At 46.6% G+C, this 26,430-nt stretch overlaps 1 protein-coding gene across 1 annotated transcript; it reads left to right on the top strand.

Annotated features, from left to right (window-relative positions):
• Positions 1-1,540: 1,540 nt before the first annotated feature.
• Positions 1,541-26,185, top strand: LOC147080517 (CUGBP Elav-like family member 4; the record flags this gene model as incomplete). Its single annotated transcript, XM_085981172.1, has 7 exons — positions 1,541-1,620; positions 8,506-8,649; positions 11,221-11,365; positions 14,460-14,609; positions 20,467-20,529; positions 22,041-22,119; positions 26,056-26,185. Coding segments are annotated over 7 exons (791 nt in total), but the record flags the coding sequence as incomplete, so codon positions are not given.
• Positions 26,186-26,430: the final 245 nt, after the last annotated feature.

Below are 26,430 nucleotides of genomic sequence, written 5' to 3'. Positions count from 1 at the left end.
CCCTGCGGTGCCCGCCAGCCGCAGAAGGCCTCGAGCGAGCCGGCGGACACCGCGTGCTCCATCTCCAGGGCCACCCGGGCGATAACGTGGCCACTGAAGAGAAGCAGGGCATTCGGGCCGAATGACCCCCTTGACTGCCCACTGCCCCGACCAGTTGATGGCCACTTTGGCCAGGCCCAGAAGCAGTCCTACGAGAGTGAGGTGGTGTTAGGTAGCTTAGTTTAATGAATTGATTGACATGAATAACCTGGTAACTGACTTGAATATCAGTGGTTTACTAATTTGCTAATTTGCTAACCAGTATAGGAGTTAGCTAGCTTAGTTATCAAACCAACATTCGTTTTGGGTGAGCAGACACATTTAAACTGGGAACTAATTGATTAAATGAATGATTACTTGTCATCCATTAATGAGGTAGTTGACTGAATTCAGTAAGAGGACAGCCAGTCTGGTTTCAATCACTTAGATGGTTAAATTAATGTGGCAATTAACCAATATGGTCTTGTTGGCTGGGACTCTTTTTCTCCCGAAACGAGAAGGCTGAAAGGTGGGCTGGTAGACGTAGAGAAGATGTTTCCACATGTGAGGGAGTCCAAAACCAGAGGTCCATAAATAATCGCTAATAAATCCAATAGGGAGTTCAGGAGAAACTCCTTTACCCAGAGAGTGGTGGGAATGTGGAACTCGCTACCACAGGGAGTAGTGGAGGCGAATAGCATCGATGCATTTAACGTCTCATCTGAAAGATGGCAACTCCGACAGTGCAGCGCTCCCTCAGCACTGCACTGGAGTGTCAGCCTAGATTTTTGTGTTCCTGATGGTCGGGGAGTCCAGAACCAGGGGTCATAGTCTAAGGATAAGGGGTAGGCCATTTAGGACAGAAATGAGGAGGAATTTCTTCACCCAGAGAGTGGTGAACCTGTGGAATTCTCTACCACAGAAGGCAGTAGAGGCTAATTCATTAAATATATTCAAGAAGGAGTTAGATATATTTCTTAAGGCTAAAGGGATCAAGGGGTATGGGGAGAAAGCAGGGACCGGGTACTGAATTTGGATGATCAGCTATGATCGCATTGAATGGCGGGGCAGGCTCGAGGGGCCGAATGGCCTACTCCTGCTCCTATCTTCTATGTTTCTATGTGCTCATGTCTCTGGAGTGGGACTTTGAACCCACAACCTACTGGCTGATGTTCCAGTAGCGGCTACCCCATGGAATAGTTGAAGCGAATAGAATAGGTGCCTTTAAGGGGAAGCCAGATAATGAGAGAGAAAGGAATAGAAGGATATGCTGATAGGGTTAGATGAAGAGGGGTGGGAGGAGAAGACACGTGTGTAGCATAAACACCGGCATGAACCAGTTGGGGACAAACGGCCTGTGTCTGGGCTGCAGACTCATTGTAATTCTATGGAATGTTTCGAGCGTGTGGGATTTATTGTCGTGCACCTTGTTGAATATCACCGGAGCAGGGCGTCGGGAGCAATAATCGCACAATAAGATAACCCTCTCTGCTTTTGTGTTTTCTTCCTTTTCTTCTCCCAGGCTGTGCGTTTGTAAAATATTCCTCTCACGCTGAAGCCCAAGCAGCCATTAACAGCCTGCACGGAAGCCAGACTATGCCAGTAAGTCAGACGCTAAGAAACAAGCTCATGAATAATTTGTGGTCTGCTGAATGCGCGGCGCTGTGTGTAAAAGATTGTATTTACTTATCTTGCATTGTCGCTGATATCATAAACGCTACTGCAGCACGGTTGCCTGCCGCTGCTCCATTTTAAAATAAGGAGATAAATATGCTTATCAGCAAAGCCTGGGCCTCGGACAGTGCAATGCAGTTCTTATTTTTCAATGGGAACCGTTGCTAGGCTTGAGCTTACAGTCTTTAACCTCTTCCCCTCATCAGCACGAAAGAGGTCCGGCACCACCCTATCAGCGGTGTAAAGCCAGGACCAGAGGCCTGAATGAACCATTGCCTTTTTTACTTGCCTCTTGATTCCTTCATTTTCTCTCCTCTCCCCGTGCTGTCGTTTCTTCGTGGAGAGATACACTTCTGCCGGCACTGACTGGCCATCAATGCCTCACCCCAAGTGGCCATGTTTTCAGTGAGCTTCAATCGTGCAGGATACCCCCCCCCGCCCCCCCCCCCGCACTCCAACTCCAACCCCAACCCCGTGGGATAGTCTTAATCTAGGGCTGAAACGTTAGACCAGAGCCGAGGGAGTGCTACACTGTTGGAGGCATCACGTTTCGAAGCGACGTTAAACCGAGGCCCCACCTGCCTGTGTAGACGGGTGTAAAAGGATCCCACAGCGCTCTTCAGAAAAGATCTGGAGAGTCCTCCTGGCGCCCTGGCCAATATTTAACCCCTCAGCCAACACCACAAAAACAGACTGATTGCTCACTTGTTCATTGCTGTTTGTGGGAGCTTCCTGTGCGCAAATTGGCTGCTGCGTTGGCCTACATAACAGCAGTGACTACACTTCAAAAAGTCATTAATTGGCTGTAAAGTGCTTTGGAACATCTTGAGGTCATGAAAGGCACCGTATCATAGAATCATAGAATAGCACAGCACAGAAGGAGGCCATTCGGCCCATCGAGTCTGCGCCAGCTCTTTCGAAGAGTAATCCAGTCAGTCCCACTCCCCCGCTCTTTCCCCATATCCCTGCAATTTTTTCTCCTTCAAGTATTTATCCAATTCCCTTTTGAAGGCTACTATTGAATCTGTATCCACCGCCCTATCAGGCAGTGCATTCCAAATCCTAACCACTCGTTCCTTAAAAAAAAGTTTCCCCTCATGTCGCCGCTGATTCTTTTGCCAATCACCTTAAATCTGTGCCCTCTGGTCATTGACCCTTCAGCCATTGGAAACAGTTTCTCTTTATTTACTCTATCTAAACCCTTCATGATTTTCAACACCTCTATCAAATCTCCTCTTGGCCTTCTCTGCTCCAAGGAGAATATAAATGTAACTTCTTTCTTTCATGAGGTGTCTTTCAGTGAAGCCTCACTGCTGTCCTCACCTGACGTGCACACAACAGGGGAGACAGGGTGAGGCTGCCCTCTGATCTATCTGGCAGGGGTCGCGGGATAATGATCAGGATGGTATACCTAGCTGCTTTATCCCACCCACTAGGATCACTTATGTTCAATTGTAGCACCTAACCTGCCACCCTGACTGAGATTGGCTAACTCAGCACAGACCATGGATCAGACTGTGACTTTGCTGGTCTTTATGGGCCCATGTGTACTTATACACCAGTCACAGTCACTGAAAGCAAACATGCAGGTGCAGCAAGCAGTTAGGAAGGCAAATGGTAAGTTGGCCTTCATTGCAAGAGGATTTGAGTACAGGAGTGATGCGCTATCAGTTACTCATAAAAGGCGGAGAGTTAGGAGAGTAACTAAAGGCTTTTATTAGCAAAGAACAGAGCATGCCTCTCGTGGTTGACTGGGTTCCAAGAAGGCAGGGGGCTGCAGGTCAATCACCTTTATACCTGGACCTGTGGGTGGAGCCAGCCGAGACATGTTGAGGCATGCATCGGTACAACAGTGTGCAACAACAACAACAACAGTGAATAACAATAACAGTGGTTTACCACAAGGAGCAAGGATGTCTTGCTACAGTAATACAGGGCCTTGGTGAGACCACACCTGGAGTACTGTGTGCAGTTCTGGTCTCCTTACCTAAGAAAGGATATACTTGCCACATAGGGAGTGCAGTGAAGGTTCACCAGACTGATTCCTGGGATGGCAGGACTGTCGTATGAGGAGAAATTGGGTTGACTAGGCCTGTATTCACTAGAGTTTAGAAGAATGAGAGGGGATCTCATTGAAACATATAAAATTCTGACAGGGCTAGACAGACTGGAGGGTCTAGAACGAGGGGTCACAGTCTCAGGATACGGGCTGAGACATTTAGGACTGATGAGGAGAAATGTCTTCACTCAGAGGGTGGTGAACCTGTGGAATTCTCTACCACAGAAGGCTGCAGAGGCCAAGTCACTGAATATATTTAAGAAGGAGATAGATAGATTTCTAGACACAAAAGGCATCAAGGGGTATGGGGAGAGAGTGGGAATATGGTATTGAGATAGAGGATCAGCCATGATCATATTGAATGGCAGAGCAGGCTCGAAGGGCTGAATGGCCGACTCCTACTCCTATTTTTCTATGTTTCTATGGCTACCAACTGAGCCACACGTGACACTGACGTTCACCATTTTGCACAGGACACAAAGACAGAAACTGCCAACACAGCCATGGGCTAACAGCAAAGTTTTCATAAAATACTGAAACACGATGGGCTGGATTTTCATTCAGGAGTCGGGTTGGAGGCGGGACTACAACTTTCGGGGTTGTAGACCCGCCTCCATCGAGATGCAGCCAATCCACGCGATTTTCACTTGATTGACCTTGTTGAGCCCACCCAGCGGGCTCAGCAGGCCAATTAAGGGCCACCCGGCAACAGGTGACGTCACAGACTGAAATTTCATCTGTCAAGACGTTTTGACAGATGAAATATCAGCGTTTCACAGCTGTTTGAAGCTGTCAAACACTGACAGTCTTACTTCTAACATGAGTCCTTCTCCACAGATTCAGTTAGAAATCTCTCCTGCACAGAAAGCTGCAGGCTGTCACTTTTGACAGATCGCGGCCATTCTGCTTTCTGTGAGATGAGGGACTCCCTGAACCTAAAGGAAGGAAGGCTGAAAAGGTAAGAAAAGGTAATTTACACTTCTTTAATCACTTTAGACACACCAAACATACTTACCTTTGCACTCATGCACACATCACTCACCTGAACACTGACATCTCAACCCCTCAAAGTCCTTCAACCCGACGGCCCGACTCCTCCAACTTGGCGTGGTTTGGAGCCATCGGGAATCCCACAGTTCAAGCTTAAAAATAGGGATTAGGCTAAAAACTGCCTGTTAACTACCTGTTAACAGGCAGTTAAGTGGCACTAATCCCTTCTCGCCTCGGGGAGGCGGGTCCCAGTGTGGGGCGGTTACCCGCCTCCTTTGAAACTGGCATGGAGGCGGGTTGGGGCGGGATGGGGTCGGGACCCCCGAATTCGGGATTTTAACACCCCGCACGCCTCCAATCCCGACTCCACGGCACACTGAAAATTGAGCCCCAAATGTCCTAAAAATTAATCTTGGAGCTCAGATCATAGTTTAAAAACTGCTGAAGCTGCTCGATCAAGGTTTTGAACACCCTCGATTAGGTTACTGCCTCACAGTGGCTCTGAAGTATCCATTATTCTGTGCATATTCAACGTGAATTGGCTGAGGTGTCCCTGTAAAATATTAGATCATAGAATCATACTGCTCAAAGGGAGGCCATTCTTCCCATCGTGCCTGTGCCGGCTCTTTGAAAGAGCTATCCAATTAATCCCACTGCCCCGCTCTTTCTTCATAGCTCTGCAATTTTTTTCCTTTTCAAGTGTGTATATATATTCAATTCCCTTTTTTTGAAAGTTACTATTGAATCTGCTTCCACCGCCCTTTCAGGCAGCGCGTTCCAGATCACAACAACTCGCTGTGTAAAAATATTTCTCCTCATCGATAGATGATTCATATGCGTTAATAAAAACTAGCTTCCGCCACAAAACACTCTTCGGTGCTCTGCCTGTAACATTTATGAAGGTTTCAGCTCAGATTCAGTCAAATTCTGAGCTTATCCGTTCCTGAAATGCTGGTGTCAATGGACTGAGGGAATGTCTGGTGGTGCGCGTCTTGTATCTACGTGGTTTGGAAGTTAACACTCTTCTCCCTGCATGAAAATCGCTCGTTGGCTTATCTTTAAGTTAGTAGCTTGAATCCCGGGGACGGCGAGAGAGCCCTTTAATTAGGATGGCGGCCTCACTCGCATTCGGTTCAGTCTTGCTGCCCAGATGCCACGGGAAGCAGTGGACTCGATAGAAACTGGGGTCTGTTGTGGAAGTCGGGGTGGTGGCGGGGGGGGTAGAATTGATTTTCATTTGTATGCCAACCTTGATAGATTCAGGTCTCACAGTTTACACAGGTTCGCTTTGGCAAATTGTTCACTGGAGTAACAAGAGCCAGGCCAGAGAGAGCACGTTGCTGGGTAGAGGTTTTTGGCAATGTTATTCTTGTTGTCCATTTACTTGACAAACTGACAGGTAAACAGTGTAAAAAAAAACAGAATGTATTGCCTGCCTGTCCTGGGCCAATATTTATCTGTCAATCAACATCACTAAAACAGAATATCTGGCCATTATCACATTGCTGTTGGTGGGAGCTTGCTGTGCGCCAATTGGCTGCTGCGCTTCCTACATTACAACAGTGACTACACTTCAGAAAGTACTTCATTAGCTGTAAAGTGCTTTAGGGCCTCCTGAGGTCGTGAAAGGTGCTATATAAATGCAAACCTGTCTTTCTTCCTTTCAATGAGGTGGGAGCAGAGTGAAAAGCAAGAGTCAGACTTGCATTTATATAGTGCCTTTCACGACCTCCCGACCAAAGCGCTTTACAGCCAGTGAAGGACTTTTGAGGTGTCGTCACTGTTGTAATGTAGGAAACAGGTCCTGTGGTTTAAAATAGACGCTCCATTCACTTGACACGGTCTTTCTTTTCATTTCTATTTAATCTCCCCCATTAAAGTTGTGCTGTCTATTTGTCTCTGTTCTTTCGAACACATCTCTTCACATGGCCTCTAGGGACGAACACTTGAGACACGGGGAGGCAGAAAAATACATCTTAACATGTGTAAGTTAAAGGACATGCTGAGCAACTTTCAAATGTTGGTGTTCAGAGAGATTTGGGTGTCCTCGTGCAAGAAACACAGAAAGCTAGCGTGCAGGTACAGCAAGCAATAAGGAAGACAAATGGCATGTTGGCCTTTATTGCAAGGGGGGTTGGAGTATCAGAGTGAGGAAGTCTTGCTACAATTGCACAGGGCCTTGGTGAGACCACACCTGGAGTACTGTGCACAGTTCTGGACTCGTTATCTAAGGAAGGATATACTTGCCTTGGAGGCGGTGCAACGAAGGTTCACTAGATTGATTCCTGGGATGAGAGGGCTGTCCTATGATGAGAGATTGTGTAGAATGAGCCTATACTCTCTGGAGTTTAGAAGAATGAGAGGGGATCTCATTGAAACATACAAGATTCTGAAGGGGATTGACAGGGTAGATGCTGAGAGGTTGTTTCCCCTGGCTGGAGTGTCTAGAACTAGGGGGCATAGTCTCAGGATAAGGGGTAGGCCATTTAAGACTGAGATGAGGAGGGGAGTTCTCCCCGGTGTTCTGGCCAATATTTATCCCTCAATCAACATCACTAAAACAGATTATCTGGTCATTATCACATTGCTGTTTGTGGGAGCTTGCTGTGAGCAAATTGGCTGCCGCGTTTCCCACATTACAACAGTGACCACACTTCAAAAGTACTTCATTGGCTGTAAAGCGCTTTGAGATGTCCTGAGGTCATGAAAGGCGCTATAGAAATGCAACTTTTTTTTCTTACAAAAAGGATGCCCATAATTTTGATGCGGTGTGAATAAAAATTGTCATTTAAAATACAAAAAAAAAGTACACGGAGGGAAAAATATTAATTAAGTTACTGTCGCGCATGGTAGCTAAGTTTACCCAACAGTCATTAAAGATACAAGGAAAGTCTTGCATGTGACAAGTGCCGCAGATCATGTGGAGGTCATGGAAGCCACTACCCGCTCTCTGCCCCAGGCATCTGGTTGCTTGGTGATTGACGTAAGAAAACTACTAGGCCCTTGGTCTAAGCGTTAAACAAAGCTTTAATCAACTGTTTTACAATATGTAGGTCTAGTTGTGTCCTTCACTAGTTCCTGTTAAGAATGTCCTGCGCAAGCTGGGCCCGCGCCCGAGTATTTATACTCTCCCTGGACAGCGCCACCCGTAGGCTGCTCAGTATTATTTCATAAGTCTTTCTTTCATGAATGTCTGATTCATGTCAGTGATGTTGTGCGAGTGTGCGTCATCACCTTGGTCTAGTGTGCCTCTTGCATCAAGGCTCCCTTCTGATGTAAAGTGGGCTCTTCCCAGTTGCTCACTGGCATTTCCTTCAACAGTACTGAGCTTTATGTAATCCAAATGTCATGGAGTATCAACCTCTTGATGTACGTCAAAATGTTTTAAAAAAACACACGCACAGGACGGCAGCCTGCTTAAAAATTCTGGCTGCAAAAACGGACAGGTGGTGAAGTGACTTTAGAGAGGGTCATATTTCACCTGCAATGTATTAAGCAATTGATCTTTAGCTTCAGTACTTCAGTTTCTGAATGTTCATCCCTACTGTCATGGTATTCTGCGATTGATCCACTCGTTAAAAGGAGCAGGCTTGACCAAATGTCTTCGCCAAGAATTTGTGTCGTTATGAACCAGGCAGTGAAAGAAAATGATCATTGAAAATATAATCCCACAGCAATGGCAAACCCTGTGAACTGCGCGGAAATCCCGACGGGCCAGCCAAGATCTTCCTTGTCCGCTTGAACGTCTCTCTTCCTTCCCCCAGGGGGCATCGTCCAGCCTGGTGGTGAAATTTGCAGACACTGATAAAGAGCGCACGCTGCGACGTATGCACCAGATGGCGGGGCAGCTGGGCATCTTTAATCCGATGGCCATCCAGTTTGGCGCATATGGAGCCTACACTCAAGCGGTAGGTAACCCAGCACCACGTCCGGCTGTTATACGTAAACGCCGCAGTTCACTAAATAGGGCGCAGCTGATGTGATGTGTTTATTTTTGCTCCTTAATCCAGAGGCCCAACTGCACAGAACCAACGAGTCTTGCAGCACAGGAGGAGGACATTCATAGAAACATAGAAACATAGAAGACAGGAGCAGGAGTAGGCCATTCGGCCCCTCGAGCCCGCTCCGCCATTTAATGTGATCATGGCTGATCAGCCAAATTCAATACCCTGTCCCTGCTTTCTCCCCATATCCCTTGATCCCTTTGGCTTTAAGAAATATATCTAACTCCTTCTTGAATATATTTAATGAATTGGCCTCAACTGCCTTCTGTGGTAGAGAATTCCACAGGTTCACCACTCTCTGGGTGAAGAAATTCCTCCTCATCTCTGTCCTAAATGGCTTACCCCTTATCCTTAGACTGTGACCCCTGGTTCTGGACTCCCCCGCCTATTCGGCCCATCATGCCCATGCCACCCCTCTTTTTAAAAAAATGTTAGCCATTTTGTCCCGTTCCCTTTATGGATTCTGCTTCCACCTCTCTCTGCAACTGCGCTCCGTGTCGCAACAGCCCTCTGTGTTAGAAGAATTCCTTCTAACCACTCCCTTTGTTCTTTTGGTGCTAATCTTAAGTTTATGCCCTCTGGTCACAGGCTCACTAACCAGTTGACATCATTTTCCCCCGATTTAACTTGGCAAAGCCCCTTCGTAATTCTGCACCCCTTCTATCAGATCACCTACTAACCTGCTGTGTTTGAGTGAAAACAGCCCCAGTTTCCCTGGTCCCTGCTCGTAAAACGATCGATAAATTCATAAGTGTGTTCTGAGCATCCGATACCTGTTGAGAAAAATGCTATCTTATCACTCGGGCTGTTAATACAATGAAATGCTGAGCAATGTGATTTAATATTTACTTAGAATCATAGAAATTTACGGCACAGAAGGAGGCCATTCGGCCCATCTTGTCCACGCCATCCGACAAAGCTATCCACCCTAATCCCACTTTCCAGCACTTGGTCTGTAGCCCTGCAGGTTACGGCACTTCAAGTGCATATCCAAGTACTTTTTAAATATGATGAGAGTCTCTGCCTCTCCCACCCTTTCAGGCAGTGAGTTCCAGACCCCCACCACCCTCTGGGTGAAAAAAATTCTCCTCAACTTCCCTCTAATCCTTCTACCAATTACTTTAAATCTATGCCCCCTGGTTATTGACCCCTCTGCTAAGGGAAATTGGTCCTTCCTATCCACTCTATCTAGGCCCTTCATAATTTTATACACCTCAATTAAGTCTCCCCTCAGCCTCCTCTGTGCCAAAGAAAACAACCCCAGCCTATCCAATCTTTCCTCATAGCTAAAATTCTCCGGTCCTGGCAACATCCTCGTAAATCTCCTCTGCACCCCCTCTAGTGCAATCACATCTTTCCTGTAATGTGGTGACCAGAACTGCACGCAGTATTCTAGCTGCTATACAGTTCAAGCATAACCTCCCTGCTCTTATATTCTGTGCCTCGGTTAATAAAGGCAAGTATCCTGTATGCCTTCTTAACCACCTTATCTACCTGTCCTGCTACCTTCAGGGATCTGTGGACGTGCACTCCACGGTCCCTCTGCACTTCCCTGTGTCCTATCATTTAATGTGTATTCCCTTGCCTTGTTAGCCCTCCCCAAATGCATTAACTCACACTTCTCCGGATTGAATTCCATTTGCCACTGTTCTGCCCACTTATGTCAGAATCTGTCAGAATCTGAGGATATTTTCAGAATGCCACAATGCATTAATGCTTGATACAGTAACTAAAGGAAAAACAGAATGTTAACCATGATTTAATAGCAACCTCATGTGTACTTGTCTTGTTGAATTGGGGTTAGAGTAAAAGAATGAGGGATTCTGCTCTTCAGCCTCACCCTTCAAACACCTGGTCTGTTGGGCATTTAACAAGACAGTACATGTACAGTTCTATCGCTGCTTAAGTTATCGTCGTCTTGTTCAAATCATTTCTCCCGTGCCATCGGTACATGCCAGCCACTGTCCACTCAATTTACTTCAATCTGGCCCATCACAGAGCTGGTCCAATACAATCAGGCTCATTCTACCCAACCTCAAATTTCGGTATTTATTGCTTCCGAATACTCCTTGCCCTCACTACCACCACACCAGAGAAAGTGGAACCTGCTCCGATCCGCTTTCGTCTCGATAGCATTTCAAGCCAAGGTGCGATCCTCTCGGGCCTTTTTAGGTGGGTTGAGGTGAAGGGTGTCGATGCTAGCGAATGGACTGGGTTGTCCTGGCTGGTGAATGGACTGGGTTCTTCTGGCTGGCGAATGGACTGGGCTCTCCTGGCTAGAGGTTGCCCTGGTGCCATATTGTGCCCAAGCACTCAATGCGTCACTATTCAGTTTTGAGGCATATTATTTTTGCCCCATCGCTAATATGTGTGAAAATGTCTGTGAGGGAATCAACCCGTGTGTAAGCGGGCTTGACGATGCAAGACTCAGTAAAGGGCTTTTATGTGAAAAGCTCGATTTCTGTTCTCTTTCAGTTGATGCAGCAGCAGGCAGCCCTAATGGCGGCAGCACAGGGCACCTACTTGAACCCAATGGCTGCAATTGCAGCAGCACAAATGCAGCAGATGGCGGCCTTTAATGTGAATGGACTCGTAGCGACGCCAATGACACCGTCGTCAGGTATGTCACTGACCTGCGCCAAAGGCCCATGGTCCACTCTAGTTCCTCTGTGGTCGCGGCGATTGTGGTGATGCAGCGCGTGTTTTGTGACCCCGGGTTTGCCTCGCGCAAAAAATCAAAACCGCCGTTGTCCGACCGCCTCATTGTCAGCTATAACACTGAGCTCTGGGCGTGCCCCCCCAGCCCCATCTTCTGGAATCATACTGAGCTGCACCATTGGCCCTCTTGTAGGGTCAGCCGTGGCTCGCCTCTGAGTTATGAATGGTTGTGGTTTCCTAGTCCCACTCCAGAGACTTGAGCACAAAAATCCAGGCTGACACTCCAGTGCAGTGCTGAGGGAGTGCTGCACTGTCGGAGGTCCCATCTTTTGGATGAGACATTAAACCGAGGCCCCGTCTGCTCTCTCCAGTGGATGTAAAAGATCCCATGGCACTATTTCGAAGAAGAGCAGGGGAGTTATCCCCGGTGTCCCTGGCCAATATTTATCCCTCAATTAACATCACTAAAAAACAGATTATTTGGTCATTACATTACAGGAAACTTTTTTTATCCGGCACCGACGGGACCGGCATGGTGCCGGTTGATCAAAAAGTCCGGATTACAGAGAGGTATACTTAGCAAGGTACGAGAGCCCCGTACACGGCCACAGGTGCAGGAGCCCCGATTACATGGCACTTGTGCAGGAGTCCCAGTTACATGGCCACAGATCCAGGAGTCCCTGTTGCACAGCCACAGATCCAGGAACCCCGGTTATACGGCCACTAATATATAGTAAAACTTACCTGAACCTACTCCTGAATTTTGATGGTTAAGAGAGATTTCCAGATACTTAGGTGTCGGTTAAAAGAGAGTTTCCTGTTATCTGGTTTGTGGGAGCTTGCAAGTTGGCTGCCGTGTTTCCTACATTACAACAGTGACTACACTTCAAAAGTACTTTGGCTGGGAAGCGCTTTGGGACGTCCTGAGGTCGTGAAAGGTGCTGTAGAAATGCAAGTCTTTCTTTTATCTTTTTTGTATTCGTTGCAACAGGCCAAAATGGCAGCAGATGTGTGTGACTTGTGCCACCAGTAATGGGAGGACTACATAGCGGACCTTGCAGTCCATTATGTTCTGCCCTAGGGCAGGTCCTAGAACTCAAGTTGCTCACACACTTACTACTTACTTAGGGAAGAGTAGCTGAGGTGGCTTCCTGTTGCCTTCCTCGTGGGTTTTAATGTTCGCAGTACCTTCTCCTAGGTGGGCTGCAACCAAGGCTAAAGAGCCCCACCTACCCTTTGCGATGGGGGTGGGTAGGGAGGCCACCCGCGCCCCTCGGACGCAATTTCCCCCCGCTGGACATCAATCCAGTATTCAGAACACATGCTTTCTAACCCAGAGGCAGGAACATAACCGCTGAGCAAGTGGGCTTTACACTGTTACCTATTAAAGGTAATAGAAGCAACCTTCACTGTTACACTTCAGGCAGTTTATCTAATGAGTGCCAATGTCAGAAGAGTTACTAAATTGTGGCAACAAGAAACAAGTGTAACATGTAGGAAGTCTCAAGATATATCTATCTATCTCTATCTCTCTCTCTATCTCACTATCTATCTATCTCTATCTCTGTATCTCTCTCTCTATCTCTCTACATCTCTCTCTATACCTCTTTATCTATCTATCTATCTATCTATCTATCTCTATCTATTTCTATCTATCTCTGAGACATTATATGCATATATACTAGCTGGGGGGCCCGGCGTTGCCAAGGCTTTTTTGTAAAATGGCAGTTTGAAGGATTGGGCCCCGCCCACCCTGTAGGATTGGTCAACCATCAAGTCAATCAACGCTAATGAGCGGATTCCCCCGTAGGATTGGTCAACCATCAGGTTTTTGAACGTTCTTTGTATACTGTCCGAATAATTTTTGTCTGACCAAAAAGTAAATATGCCTATGACACTCCCCTAATCATAAGCTTTCTTTTGATATAACATATGTGTAGGTATGCTCTATAACTTTTGAGTGTATAGCGGACATACACACAGACAGACAGACACGCAGACAGACAGACGGACGGATCCTTTTATATATATATAGTAGATATATATATCTCCTATATCTATATCTATATCCATTATATCTATCTATATCATAGAAGTTTACAGCACAGAAGGAGGTCATTTGGCCCATCGTGTCTGTGCCGGCCAAAAAAGAGCTATCCAGCCTAATCCCACTTTCCAGCACTTGGTCCGTAGCCCTATAGGTTACAGCACTTCAAGCACATATCCAAGTACTTTGTAAATGCGTTGAGGGTTTCTGCCTCTATCACCCTTTCAGGCAGTGAGTTCCAAACCCCCACCACCCTCTGGGTGAAAAAGTTCTCCTCAACTCCCCTCTAATCCTTCTACCTGGATAAATGTATCCATTCATTAAGCACTGATCCACATGCGGTGGGGGGGGGGGCGGGGGAGGGGAGGTTATTTCCTGCGTGCAGTCTTTTTAGTGCACTGGTTAGCGTGCTTGGAGCAAATTCCTGTCTGCGCAACTTTAACACAGTTGTCAAACTGTTTATTTTAAATGGCATAATGCCTGTGTTAAATGAATTGAACATGAGCGAATTAACCAGTGCTTGTGAAAAGAGTATGAAATGTGTGCTGAAAACCTATGGAGAAGATTTCCTCCAGGTATTGTCTGCAGTGCCATCATAAATGCATAAAAACCTTGTTCTGTTTCCACTACGACTTGTGAACCCCTTTAGTACTTAATTAAATGTAGTAATTAGAGCAATACATGTCTGAACTTTGTGCTTGCTTTAATGTTTTTATATTCATCTGAAAACATTACTCCAGTTATCTCCCTTGCTTGGCCCATCTCCAATTCATTGGAACAATAATAACCCCACTAATTGGATAGGTTGGCGGTCCTAATTTATTGCATGTCGGGGAAGCAGTGCGGTGATATCATCTTACACCGCTGATCGCTATTTACAAATGGGACTTGTGGCCTCGCAAGGAGATAAATGGCAGCCACTGTAACTAAGCAACCTAGTTTTTTGCTTCAGGCTTTCGCTTACCGGAGTGTATTTTCTTCACAGATTGTTGTTCGTTTTCTTCTGTAGGCACCAGTACACCCCCTGGTATCAGTGCAGCAGCTGTACCCAGCATAGCCACGCCCATTGGAGTCAATGGGTTCAGTGCCATGCCACCACAGACCAATGGGCAGCCAACATCAGATACCATCTATGCCAATGGCATCCATCCGTACCCAGGTACGTTCTGGGAAAACGAACCACAAGTTTATGGAGACTTGCCTTTTTTGGGGGGGGGGGCGGGGTGGGAAGGGGTGAATCTGAAGCCATAATTCTAAAGCAAAGAGAACTACATGCTGGGTTTAAAACAAGGTTGCTCAGGCGTACAATTAAAAACCTTCCTTTGGGGGCCAGACTAAACTAATCTTGTAGTGAAGGGCAAGTTGCCAAGAGAGCGAGCGAGCGAGAGACAGGACTGCTCTTAAGGGTTCCACGTCCATGAAGTATCTACAGATAACATCGAGTAAGATGTTCCTGGTCCTGCATCTAGATGTTCTGAATCGTCAGGGTGCAACACAGGAAACTCTGGCAAGAAGGAACACATTCCCGTATGAGTAGCCACCAGATTTCCTCAAAATTCCCATCCATTTTAGTTTCCTTTTGTGGCCATATGTTCCTCCTTGCCCTATTGTCCCTGCATCCCAACAATCCAGAATGGCCAGATGCAAAGCCAGGAACATCCACTCCAAAATTTCTTAGATCAGAAATTGTGATATATCCAAGAATATCATTGTGAGGGTGTTTTGTATGATATCCCCATTCGCAGTGCATGGCACATCGATGATTGTGGTATACCTGTATCAGAAATTTACATTGTGTGTGCTAATAGTTTGCTGCTCTCTATAGAGTGTTTGGCGAACAAGGTTGGATCACAGAGGATAAGACCTTGCTGTGCTTGGTCCTTTGATTTTTCTCTACAAAATGTAGGGTAAAGGAAACTGTCCAATGGCATAATACTGGGGGAAGGAGCCAGTCTGGGCACCAAGGTGTCACAGCATCGTAAGTGGAGAACGCATTTACAGCCTCACTAGAAATGCCAACTGGAGGAAGTCATGAATGCATGTAACGGGTAATTTTCTGAGACTCCACTTCCAGCAGAGAGCCCCGCCGGCGGGAGGGAGCAGAGTTGGGACTACAACATTATAGCCCTTACTTTATGACGCACGCTCGCTGACATGAATCTTGTCATTCATGGGAAATGACTTATGAAATAATACTGGGCGGCCTACTGGTGGCGCTGTCCAGGGAGAGTATAAATACTCGGGCACGGGCCCAGCTTGCTCAGGACATTTTTTCACAGGAACTAGTGAAGGACACAACTAGATCTCCATGTTGAAAAACAATTGATTAAAGCCTTGTTTAATACTCAGACCAAGTGGCTAGTAGTTTTCTTACGTCACTTGCTATTATGGAAACTCTGTATCATGCAACAGTACTTCCCTTAGTGATCAGAGTAATTGGTTCCCCCCTGCCCTGCACAATATTCTAACACATCCTGTTTAATTTTTAGATGGAACACGATGTTAATATATTCTATGTAAAAAAAAACCAGCTGTTCTGTCTTTTAAATGACGGTGGTTGATGTGTTCCCTTGGGTGCCATTGAGTTCGACTTAAGCCAATGGGAGAGTAAGTGCACATCCACAGTTGACCTTGCTTCAGGCAAGGTATGGTTTTCCTGAACTCTCAAATGGTGGTTGTACTCACACGGATGTGTTTGCGTTGGTTTTTTCCAAGATGTGTAATTTTGAATAAACATGGATCAATTTTCATTCATTATTCGAGTTTGTACTTGTTTCTCCTTACTGTGAAGTTACCAGGCTATGCTTGGCTCAGTTTAATAAGATGTGTTCATTTTCATAATCCCACTAATAGAACTTAGAACTCTTCTGTAATTATAATCATTGAGCACCACATTGCAGCAATAGAATGCAATTGTACCTCATTAAAATAGAAACTATCAGTCAAATGGATTTTTAAATGGTATAATTAGACAGAATTTATTTACTTAAAAGTAATTGAGGTTATATGTCAGCATAACCTGAACTTATTTTGTATCAAATAGCTACTTTGAAGCAAAAACAAAGTTTTGGCCAGTCATTAATGGTCTGTGATCTGGTCCAGTTGGTTGTCGTCTTTGACTTGCACTCTTTTTTAATGAAGTGGATGGCTATGTAGATATAGTAGATTTCTAAATAATAGATGGATAAATGGATTAAATAAATAGATGAATGAATGACTAGATAGATGGTTAGATAGGCAGACAGCCAAATGGTTAGATTGAGAGATAGAGGGTTGGATGGGTAGATATATGGAGGAATAGGCACATACATGGCCAGAGGGATAAACAGATGATGGATGGATAGACGATTTTAAGAAATGACTGGTTAAATACCTAGAGGGATGCTTAGATTGAAAAGTGGAAGGTTAGATTATATTGCATTGGCTAGACAGATGTGTAGATCAGATAGATAGATTAGCGATAGATAACTAGGTATAAAGAAAGTCTTGATTGAAAGATGCTGTGTAGAATTATCTAGATGGATCAATGGATGGATGATTAGATGAATTGTCAGGCTGGATAAATGGATGGATTGTCAAGTTGGATATAGATGACTTTGATCATTGGATGCATGGCGAGACAGAACCTAGATAGATTTATTGATGTATAGACATATGGATGGATTGTTTGATAAAAATAGACTACCTACTCGAAATAAATTTCAGTCTTCACTTCAAACATGTAAAGAAAAATGATTGAGTTACGCAACTCCTGTTGTAAAACAAAACATGGCCAGTTCTTGACAGAAAGAACAATTACTGTTATCAAACAGTGCTGGGGAAAAGCACCAAAATGGATTTCAATTAGAAATGCATTTATTTGACAACAAAAAAATTGACTAGATTTGGTGAATTGGCACGCCTGCACCTTATAGGAACTGACACACAAGCATTGTGGGACTTTAAAAAAATATTTATTCCATAACTCCACTCGCAGTCACAAGTCAAACCCCAATCTCTTTCTATTCAGTGGCTTCTTTTGTCAGCAAGTGGAAGGTACAAATGGGCTGATTTGTAAAAGGAAAATGCTGCATTTCTGCTACACATGCTTAACCTGGTTCCCAAGGTCTAGTGCCTACATGTCCAAGGCATCTATTCCTCTAGTGGTCTGGGGTGTGCCCAATTGAGCTATCTATTTCCCAGGTGCTAACAGTAAGACTAAGCATCCAAGTTTATGACCTGGAATGCACTGCCTGAAAGGGCGGTGGAAGCAGATTCAAAACTAACGGGGCAATCGTGCCAGCCCTGGGGAGGCGGGTTTGGAGGCGGGACTGCCAGGAAAATGGCAGAATCTCGGGGTGGGTGCCCATCCAGCCCCTAACCCGCCTCCGTGCCATCTTCCCAGGAGGCGGGTAGCCGAACCGCGCCGTGTCCCGTCTCCTGGAGGCGGGAAGGGGATTACAGCCACTTAACTGCCTGTTAACAGGTAGTTAACCAGCAGTTAAGAGGATTATCCCCATTTTTCCACCAGAGGCGCGGGCTTCCCGATGTCGGCAAACCCCGCCAGGGTCACCGAGGCGAGCAGTGGGTCTGCGGGGGTCGGAGGGGTGCAAAAGTGTGCTGTGGAGGTGAGTGATGGGTGCAACTGTGGAGAGGTAAGTATGTGAGGTGAGTGGAAAGTGATAGAAAATGTTTACTTACCTTTGTTTCTTCCTGCAGGCTTCAACCGTTGGGGATGTGGAGAGTCTCGCATCTCACCGGCAGAGATGACAGAATGGCTGCTGCGTTCTCCGATGCAACAACCATCTAATTTCTGCTCACAAAAGAGGTTTGATGAGCCTTGAATACAAGAACTCATCAAACAACAGAGAATGTCAGTGTTTGACAGCTTCACAGGGCTGTCAAATGATGACAATTCATTTGACAGATGAAAAGTCATACGCTGATGTTCTCTGTAACCAGCTTCCCCTTAATTGGTCAATCAAGAGAAAATAGCGTGGGTTGGCCACAAGTCGATGGAGACGGGACTAAAACCTGACAAGCATCAGTCCCACCTCCAACGCACCCCCATTGACAAAATTGCCACTTATGTTTCAAAAGGGAACTGGATAAATACGTCAAAAAAACAAATTTGCAGGGAAAGAGCAGGTCGAGTGGGACTAATGGGACAACTCTTTCCAAGAGCCGGCACAGGCACGATGGGCCGAACGGCCTCCTTCCGTGCTGTATGGTTCTAAGATATCCAACCCTACCTGGAGACTACCCTGACCCCTTGTTCACTGAGAAAATATGTATGTAATGGCAAACAGATTTCAGATCAATTCAATTGTAGGTGCTTGAACCCGAGTCTGAGCTCTAACCTCTAACTAGGACATCGTATCTGAATGTAGGATGTATTAATAGTCAACCTGAGTGACCATTTGAGTGAGAGTTGGGGTTAATAAATGTTTTTAGTACAAGTACGCAAGGGATTGAGGTTCCAGCTTTTACAGGTGGCTTTCAATTCAAAGCTCATTTCAGACAGATGATTGACATGAAAGTTTTATGTCCATTTGTTTTCAATAGCCTTTAAACCCACTTCTACAGATCATTACTATCCATCACGTATGTCTGCGTGTTATTAAGCTATCATTCTGTGACTTTTATTCTACTGGCACATATTGACCAAGCCAATTTTATTGACTCCCGTTTAAATGCGTATTTGAATCCAAGATTACAATGTCTCGAGTCACTTCTTGTTCAGTCTCCTCTTACAGGATTTCAACGTCTTAAATTATTTTCCGTGGTCTAACTTTCCATTCAGTCCAGTGTGTCACATAATTTCCCAGACTATGGAATTCCAGGGTCTTCACACTCCATCCTATGGAATGCGATGCATTAAATTGCTGCCGGTGCATAGGATTCCTAAACCCGGAAAACGATGCATTTTCCACCCAGTGTCTGTTTGTTGTATTACACATGTTGTTTTTTTTGTGTAATGAAACATTTTCTTTTAGATACAGTTGGATTAGGACAACCGTCGTTGTTTGATGCACAGTTCAGAAGATGGGAAAAGCTAGGAATGTGTTTAACATGAACTGGCTGTCCCCCACCCCTCCCACAAATAAAGACTCGATCGATTCAAAGACGAGTTGATGAGTGAAGTTTGAAGCGATAAGTTAATGAAGTGGCTGCTCAGCAGCCAGCCACGCAGGGGCATCTCAAGGTGCACTCCATGACTTCCACCTCTAGAAGGCACACATCCAACATTGTGCCAGACTCAGTGATATATGAAATAACAACAGAAAATGCTGGAAAAACTCAGCGGGCCAGGGCAGCATCCGTGGAAAGAGAAACAGAGTTAACGTTTCAGGTCGATGACCTTTCGTCAGAACTGGAAAAAAGCAGGAAATGGAAAGCAGATTTAGGGGCTGGGAAAAGGGGGAGGGGATGAAAGACCAAAAGGGGCGGTCAGTGATAGGATAGAAAGCAGGAGAGATTAAGAGACATTGAGAGACATTAAGAGATATTCAAAGCGAGAGGAGGTGGTAATAGGACAGGTTAAGGAACAAAGGATGGCTCTAGATGGGGTGTGAAGTGATCCTCTGAAAATGACGGGCCATCAGGCGCCTGCCCCACACTCACGATGGCCGGAGCATCGCGACGAGACACTTGCTATCCCTCCGCAACCAGGCAATCTCCGGGGAGAGGCAAAAAATCAACCCAGGGCCAATAAGAGAAAAAAAGTCTCCCCCACCTCAGGCGATCAAAACCAGTCCAGGAGATCATATACGTACATATACAATGTGTGTGCTTCGGGATTGTTTGTGTTTGTACCTTGAGCGCATGTGGTTATTATATGCTGCAGAATCTATGCCTTCGGTCTCACCTTAATCTCCCCCCCCCCCCCCCCCCAAACACTCTCTCGCTGGCTCTCTCTCTTGGCTCCATTCTGCTTCAGGTGGTATTGTTGCGGGTGTACGTCTCCGTGTTTTACGCTGACGGATCTGCTTTATTCATTCTTCTGCTTCTCCTCCCTCTTTTTTTTCTCTCCTCAGCACAAAGTCCAACAGTGGCCGATCCCTTGCAGCAAGCTTACGCAGGCATGCAACACTATACAGGTCATTAATATTGCATGCGTTAATTACGGCCTGTTTCCGTAAAAAAAAAAAAAAAATGGCCTGTTTTCTTTCGGTTCTGTTGATTTTAATAAGAAAAAGGAGTTTGGTGTTGTACTGACATCGTAACGGGCAACCGTTGCATGAGACAGGTGGTGGGGGGGTGTAGGGGGAGAGCGAGGAGCTCTCCTTAGATCGAAGGATTTGTTTCTTTATCATAACTGGATCGGATGAGGAAACATTTTTATTTTACGCAGCAAGTTGATGTGATCTGGGACGCGCTGCCCGAAAGGGCGGTGGAAGCAGCTTCAATAGTAACTTTCAATACCTGGGATAGCAGGAATGACGTATGAGGAGAGATTGGGTCGATTGGGCTTATACTCGCTGGAGTTTAGAAGAATGAGAGGGGATCTCATTGAAACTTATAAAATTCTAACAGGACTAGACAGACTAGATGCAGGAATGATGTTCCCGATGGCGGGGGAGTCCAGAACCAGGGGTCACAGTCTAAGGATAAGGGGTAAGCCATTTAGGACTGAGATGAGGAGGAATTTCTTCACCCAGAGAGTGGTGAACCTGTGGAATTCTCTACCACAGAAGGCAGTAGAGGCCAATTCATTAAATATATTCAAGAAGGAGTTAGATATATGTCTTAAGGCTAAAGGGATCAAGGGATATGGGGAGAAGACAGGGACAGGGTACTGAGTTTGGATGATTAGCCATGATCTCATTGAATGGCAGAGTAGGCTCGAGGGGCCGAATGGCCTACTCCTGCTCCTATCTTCTATGTTTCTATGTTTCAAAAAGGAATTGGATATATACTTGAAGGGGAAAAATTTACAGGGCTATGGAGAAAGAGTGGGATTAATTGGGATCGCTCTACCAGAGAGCCGGCACAGGCACAATGGGCTGAATGGCCTCCTTCTGTGCTGTATCATTCTATGAATGTGATAAAGAAGATAACATTGAAAAAAAAACACCCAGTGTCGTACTGAGGCAGGCAGAGCAGAAGAGCTCCAGGTTTGATCAGTGGTCTGTGTTGCGTTGGTGAGCTGAGCCATCAGTTGGGATGCTACATGTGGCGTCGGACACCTCTGGGCCAGGGAGGCTGACCATCGGTCAAGATACCCGCCCATCGTTGCTGCGCTGGACGCCTGTGGAGTGAGGGCCTGAACCAGGCTCTGCTCTGGTCAAGTAGGCCGGTGGTGCATCGCAGTCCAGGCTCGTGCATGCACAGCGGTCGTTTGGGTGAATTGCCAGTGGGACCTTTGCCCCAGGGCAAGAATCAGCACTTTGGGGAGGGGGCGGGGGGGGGGAAGAAATTGTAAAAAAAATAGATACTGAGGAGCAATTCCAAGGCATTAAGTTCGGGGTGACTCCACAAGCTGTGAAAGGAATATTCGAGTTTGTTGCCTTGAAGAGACTCCCAGGTATCGATTGTTTGTACGAAACACTGCAACGTCTGTGGGGAGGGTCTTACTCTGTTTTGGTGGCATTGTTATAATGACCATCAGGACCCTATGAAGTTGACTTAATGATGATGTCTAACCTGCACTGTAAAAACTGTGACGCTATCAATTACCAGAACTTAAAGTATGTGACGTGAATCAGTCATTCACGAAAGAAAGACTTATGAAATAATACTGAGCGGCCTGCGGGTGGCGCTGTCCAGGGAGAGTATAAATACTCGGGCACGGGCCCAGCTTGCGCAGGACATTCTTAACAGGAACTAGTGAAGGACACAACTGGACCTCCATGTTGTAAAGCAGTTGATTAAAGCTTTGTTTAACGCTTAGACCAAGTGCCTAGTATGTACATTTTTTTTTAATTGACAGGTTCAGAGGGCATTGGAGCATTCTGGGTGGGTGGGGGAGGGGCACACCAGCCTCTTTGTTGGGGGGGGTGGAAATAGCTAACTTTGTTGAAACATTGAAGTCAGTGTTAATCTTGTTACATTAATGAGCGTTGCCAGTAGTGTGCACAAGCGCTGTGACTCTCCCTTCCTGTGACCAATGTTCCATATGCTTTTGATTTTGGGTGTCGTCTCGTCCAATCACCACTTGCATACCGAGGAACAAGAGGAGGCCATTCAACTCCCTCTAGCCTGCTCCACCACTCAATTAGATCACGGCTGATTTGCACCTACATTCCATTTACCCGCCTTTGCTTCATATCCTTTGATCCCCATACCCAACCAAAAAAATCGATCGATCTCAGTCTTGAAAGTTTCAGCTGACCCCTCGGCATCCACTGCCTTTTTGGGGGAGAGAGTTCCAGATTTCTACTACTCTTTGTGTGACACGACGTTGGATTAGCACCTCCCCGCTTCACCTGTTTCTGATTCCCTCTTTGAGCAGTAAATTGGTCGGACTCCCTATCAGGCGCGCTTCCCTCCCTGGCCAATTGTCCTTCACTCGCTGTGCCCAGGCAACCCACTGCACCCAAGTGAAGGGCCAGGAAGATCTACCCTTTAAGCTTCTCTATTCTCTGGCTTTGCCCTGTACTAATGACATTGGCCTTAGAGCCAGGAAAATTGCTGTTCCTACTCATGTTACCTCGTTAGTGGCCAAATCTTAAATCCCAGTGTCAGCCGTGGCTCAGTGGACAGCACGCCTCGCCTCAGGGTCAGAAGGTTGTGGGTTCAAGTCCCACTCCAGAGACTTGAGCACAAAAATCTAGGCTGACGCTCCCAGTGTAGTGCTGAGGGAGTCGTTGACAAAGCTTTCAAGTATCGGGAGCAACCGCAATGAGCTTGACCCTGTGGATTTGCACCCGGGAGGAGTTTACCGGATTGGCAATCGGAAGCGTGGACCTGGATTGATTTTTATTTCCGTCGCGAGCTCAGCAGGCACCGCGACCACTTTGTAGTACAACTGCTACCGCCCTGGCTCTTCGAGCCTGGGCCCTATCTGGTCAACACTGGGCAGTTCACACAGCGAGTGAGTCACCCGGGGGGAAGTATTTGTGGTGGAGTTTCTGGAATGGACACGAGCCTCGTCCAACATCTCCCCAGTGAGGAGAGAACCACCTTTTAAAGACAAAAATTACAGGCAGATTACAGTGATTCCTGTATCCTGCCATGTCCCGCAGGTAGGTCAAGATTCTTCCTCATTGTGAAGTCCTCAAAAATGTGGACATAAACCGCCACAGAATGCCATTCACATTCTGACTCTGGGGCAATAGTTACTTCATCCCCTGAAGTGCTCGGTGTAGCAATTACAAGGCCCACAACTTCTGAATGAGGTTAGATATATAATTTCTGACAGAACGGTGGCTTTATGATGTTGGCGGGCGGTTTACATTTGTTCCCCTCAGTGACAACTGTCTAGCCCAGAGTGAACAAGACAACTTGGAACGATGAAAACTATTTCATCACTTGAACTGCTTAATCGGCCATCTGTGTCTGCAATTGTTGCCCAAGGGGGTAACGATGAGCATAAAAAATCTGAGATATTTGATCTATCCATGAAGATGAGACTATTTAATCCTTGGAATCTGAGTCCTTGGTTTCCAGAATGCTTTGACATTTGACTAACAGTGTAGAACACAGCGGGGCGAACTCTGAAAGGGCTCTTTGCTGTCATTTGACATTTGCGATTGTAGCATTACTAATACTGCACCAACTATCTACCAGAGAAGTAAGCCGTGAAATTCTGGAAGGTTTTGCGGAGATGGGAGGCCTGAAGGGAAACATCTGCCCTCCCATTGACAACCGCCCTGACCCCATCCTTGACCCCAGGGGGGGAACGCCCGTGCTGTTCTTGGCGCACATATGGTTCCATCGACCGACAGACTTGGCAATGCAATTGATCGCCCTGCGAACAATTTCAAATCCCATCTTCAGATTTCTAAACTGCCCCTCAGACCCCCGCCTCCCCCCCACACACAATCCTAGTAACGCTGGACACCATCAGGTACAGGGAGTTGCTCACATAGCATACATCCCTTGTTTAAATTGTATTAGGATTGCCAATTAAAAAATTTTTTTTATTCGTTTATGGGATGTTGGCGTTGGTGGCAAGGCCAGCATTTATTGCCCATCCCTAATTGCCCTTGAGAAGGTGGTGGTGAGCCGCCTTCTTGAACCGCTGCAGTCCGTGTGGTGAAGGTACTCCCACAGTGCTATTCGGGAGGGAGTTCCAGGATTTTGACCCAGCGACGATGAAGGATCGGCAATATACTTTTAAGTCAGGATGGTGTGTGTGACTTGGAGGGGAACTTGGAGGTGGTGGTGTTCCCATGCGCCTGCTGCCCTTGTCTTTCTAGGTGGAAGAGGTCGCGGGTTTGGGAGGTGCTGCCGAAGAAGCCTTGGCGAGTTGCTACAGTGCATCTTGTAGATGGTGCACACTGCAGCCACGGTACGCCGGCGGTGGAGGAAGTGAATGTTTAAGGTGGCGGATGGGGTGCCAATCAAGCGGGCTGCTTTGTCCTGGATGGTGTCGAGCTTCTTGAGTGTTGTTGGAGCTGCACTCATCCAGGCAAGTGGAGAGTATTCCATCACACTCCTGACGTGTGCCTTGTAGATGGTGGAAAGGCTTCGGGGAGTCAGGAGGTGAGACACTCGCCGCAGAATACCCAGCCTCTGACCTGCTCTTGTCTGAATGGACATATTCCAGGAGGTTTTATCACATGACCGCCGGCCTCCAACCGCCCCGCCCCCACACTCCCACCATTGGTCGCGCGACATGCCCATCTTGAACAGACTCTGGAACCCGATTGGGTGAGTCTTTAAACTGTTGGTCAAACGGCCATTTTTCCTTTAACTAATAAATAAAAGTGATCAAAGGTAATGAAGAAAACAAGACGATTCTTTTTCGTGCCCCGATGACTTTTTCTCCCCGGGTGTTGCTCCCAGCAGTTGTCCCCGGAGATTAATCTTCAATTCCAGGTGACTCCAGGCCAATCCTGGCCAGTCGGTGGGTGACCCCAGATTGTGTGATGGTGGCCCAGAATTTCAAGAACATAAGAATTAGGAGCAGGAGGAGGCCATTCGGCCCCTCGAGCCTGCTCCCGCCATTCAATAAGATCATGGCTGATCTTCGGCCTCATCTCCACTTTCCTGCACTATCCCCATACCCCTTGATTCCCTTAATATCCAAAAATCTTATCGACCTCAACTTGGAAAAAAAGGGGCAGAACCCAGAACAACAGCTGGAACTGGATTCCACCTGATATTTCTGGCCCCCTCCCCCTCCCCCCCCCACCGCCCCATCCCCAGAAATTTTGATGGAAACTTATCATTTTAATTAATGTGTACTGTTAAACTTAACCTGATGGCTTTGGCTGGGTTAGTGCACCCCCTACCCTTCCCCATCCCACCCCATCCTCAGGAGCTCTGCTGATGGGGTGAGATGAAGAGGGGTGGGAGGAAGCTCATGAGGAGCATTAACACCGGGCACGGACCAGTCGGGGCCCGAATGGCCTGTTTCTGTGCTGTAAATTCAATGTGATTCTGGGCAGCATTCAACCGCGCAGACTACAAAAGTTCCAGGTTCAATCCCTCCTCTTCTGCCGCCCACCTGATTTCAGCAGCAGCAGTCAGCTCACCCCAAGTGTCCTCAGTGGCCCCTGGAACCGGGAGGGTGGGGATAAAAGCCCGCCCGGGTTCCCCGCTCCCGATTGCTATCCAGTGACCCTGTTGGTGTACGTGGACAATCAGGTGAGGGGCAGAATCTGGTTTGACTCTGGATCAGTCCCCCTACAAAAAAACAACCCCAAGACCAAATAGCTGGCTAACACTCACTCCGTAAGCTCACACGTGAAGAATGGAATGAGGCAGTGGAGAGCTGCTAGTGCCCTAGCAACAACAAAAGAACTCGCTACCACAAGGAGTAGTTGAGGCGAATAGCATAGAGGCATTTAAGGGGAAGCTCGATAAACACATGAAGGAGAAAGGAATATTCT

This window comes from Somniosus microcephalus, unplaced genomic scaffold (assembly GCF_052327205.1).
Source record: "Somniosus microcephalus isolate GS21.2 unplaced genomic scaffold, FLI_Smic_1.0 scaffold1521, whole genome shotgun sequence".
Classification (NCBI taxonomy): domain Eukaryota; kingdom Metazoa; phylum Chordata; class Chondrichthyes; order Squaliformes; family Somniosidae; genus Somniosus; species Somniosus microcephalus.
The sequence above is the reverse complement of the archived record's forward strand: the minus strand, read 5'-3'. Positions and strand labels throughout refer to the sequence as shown.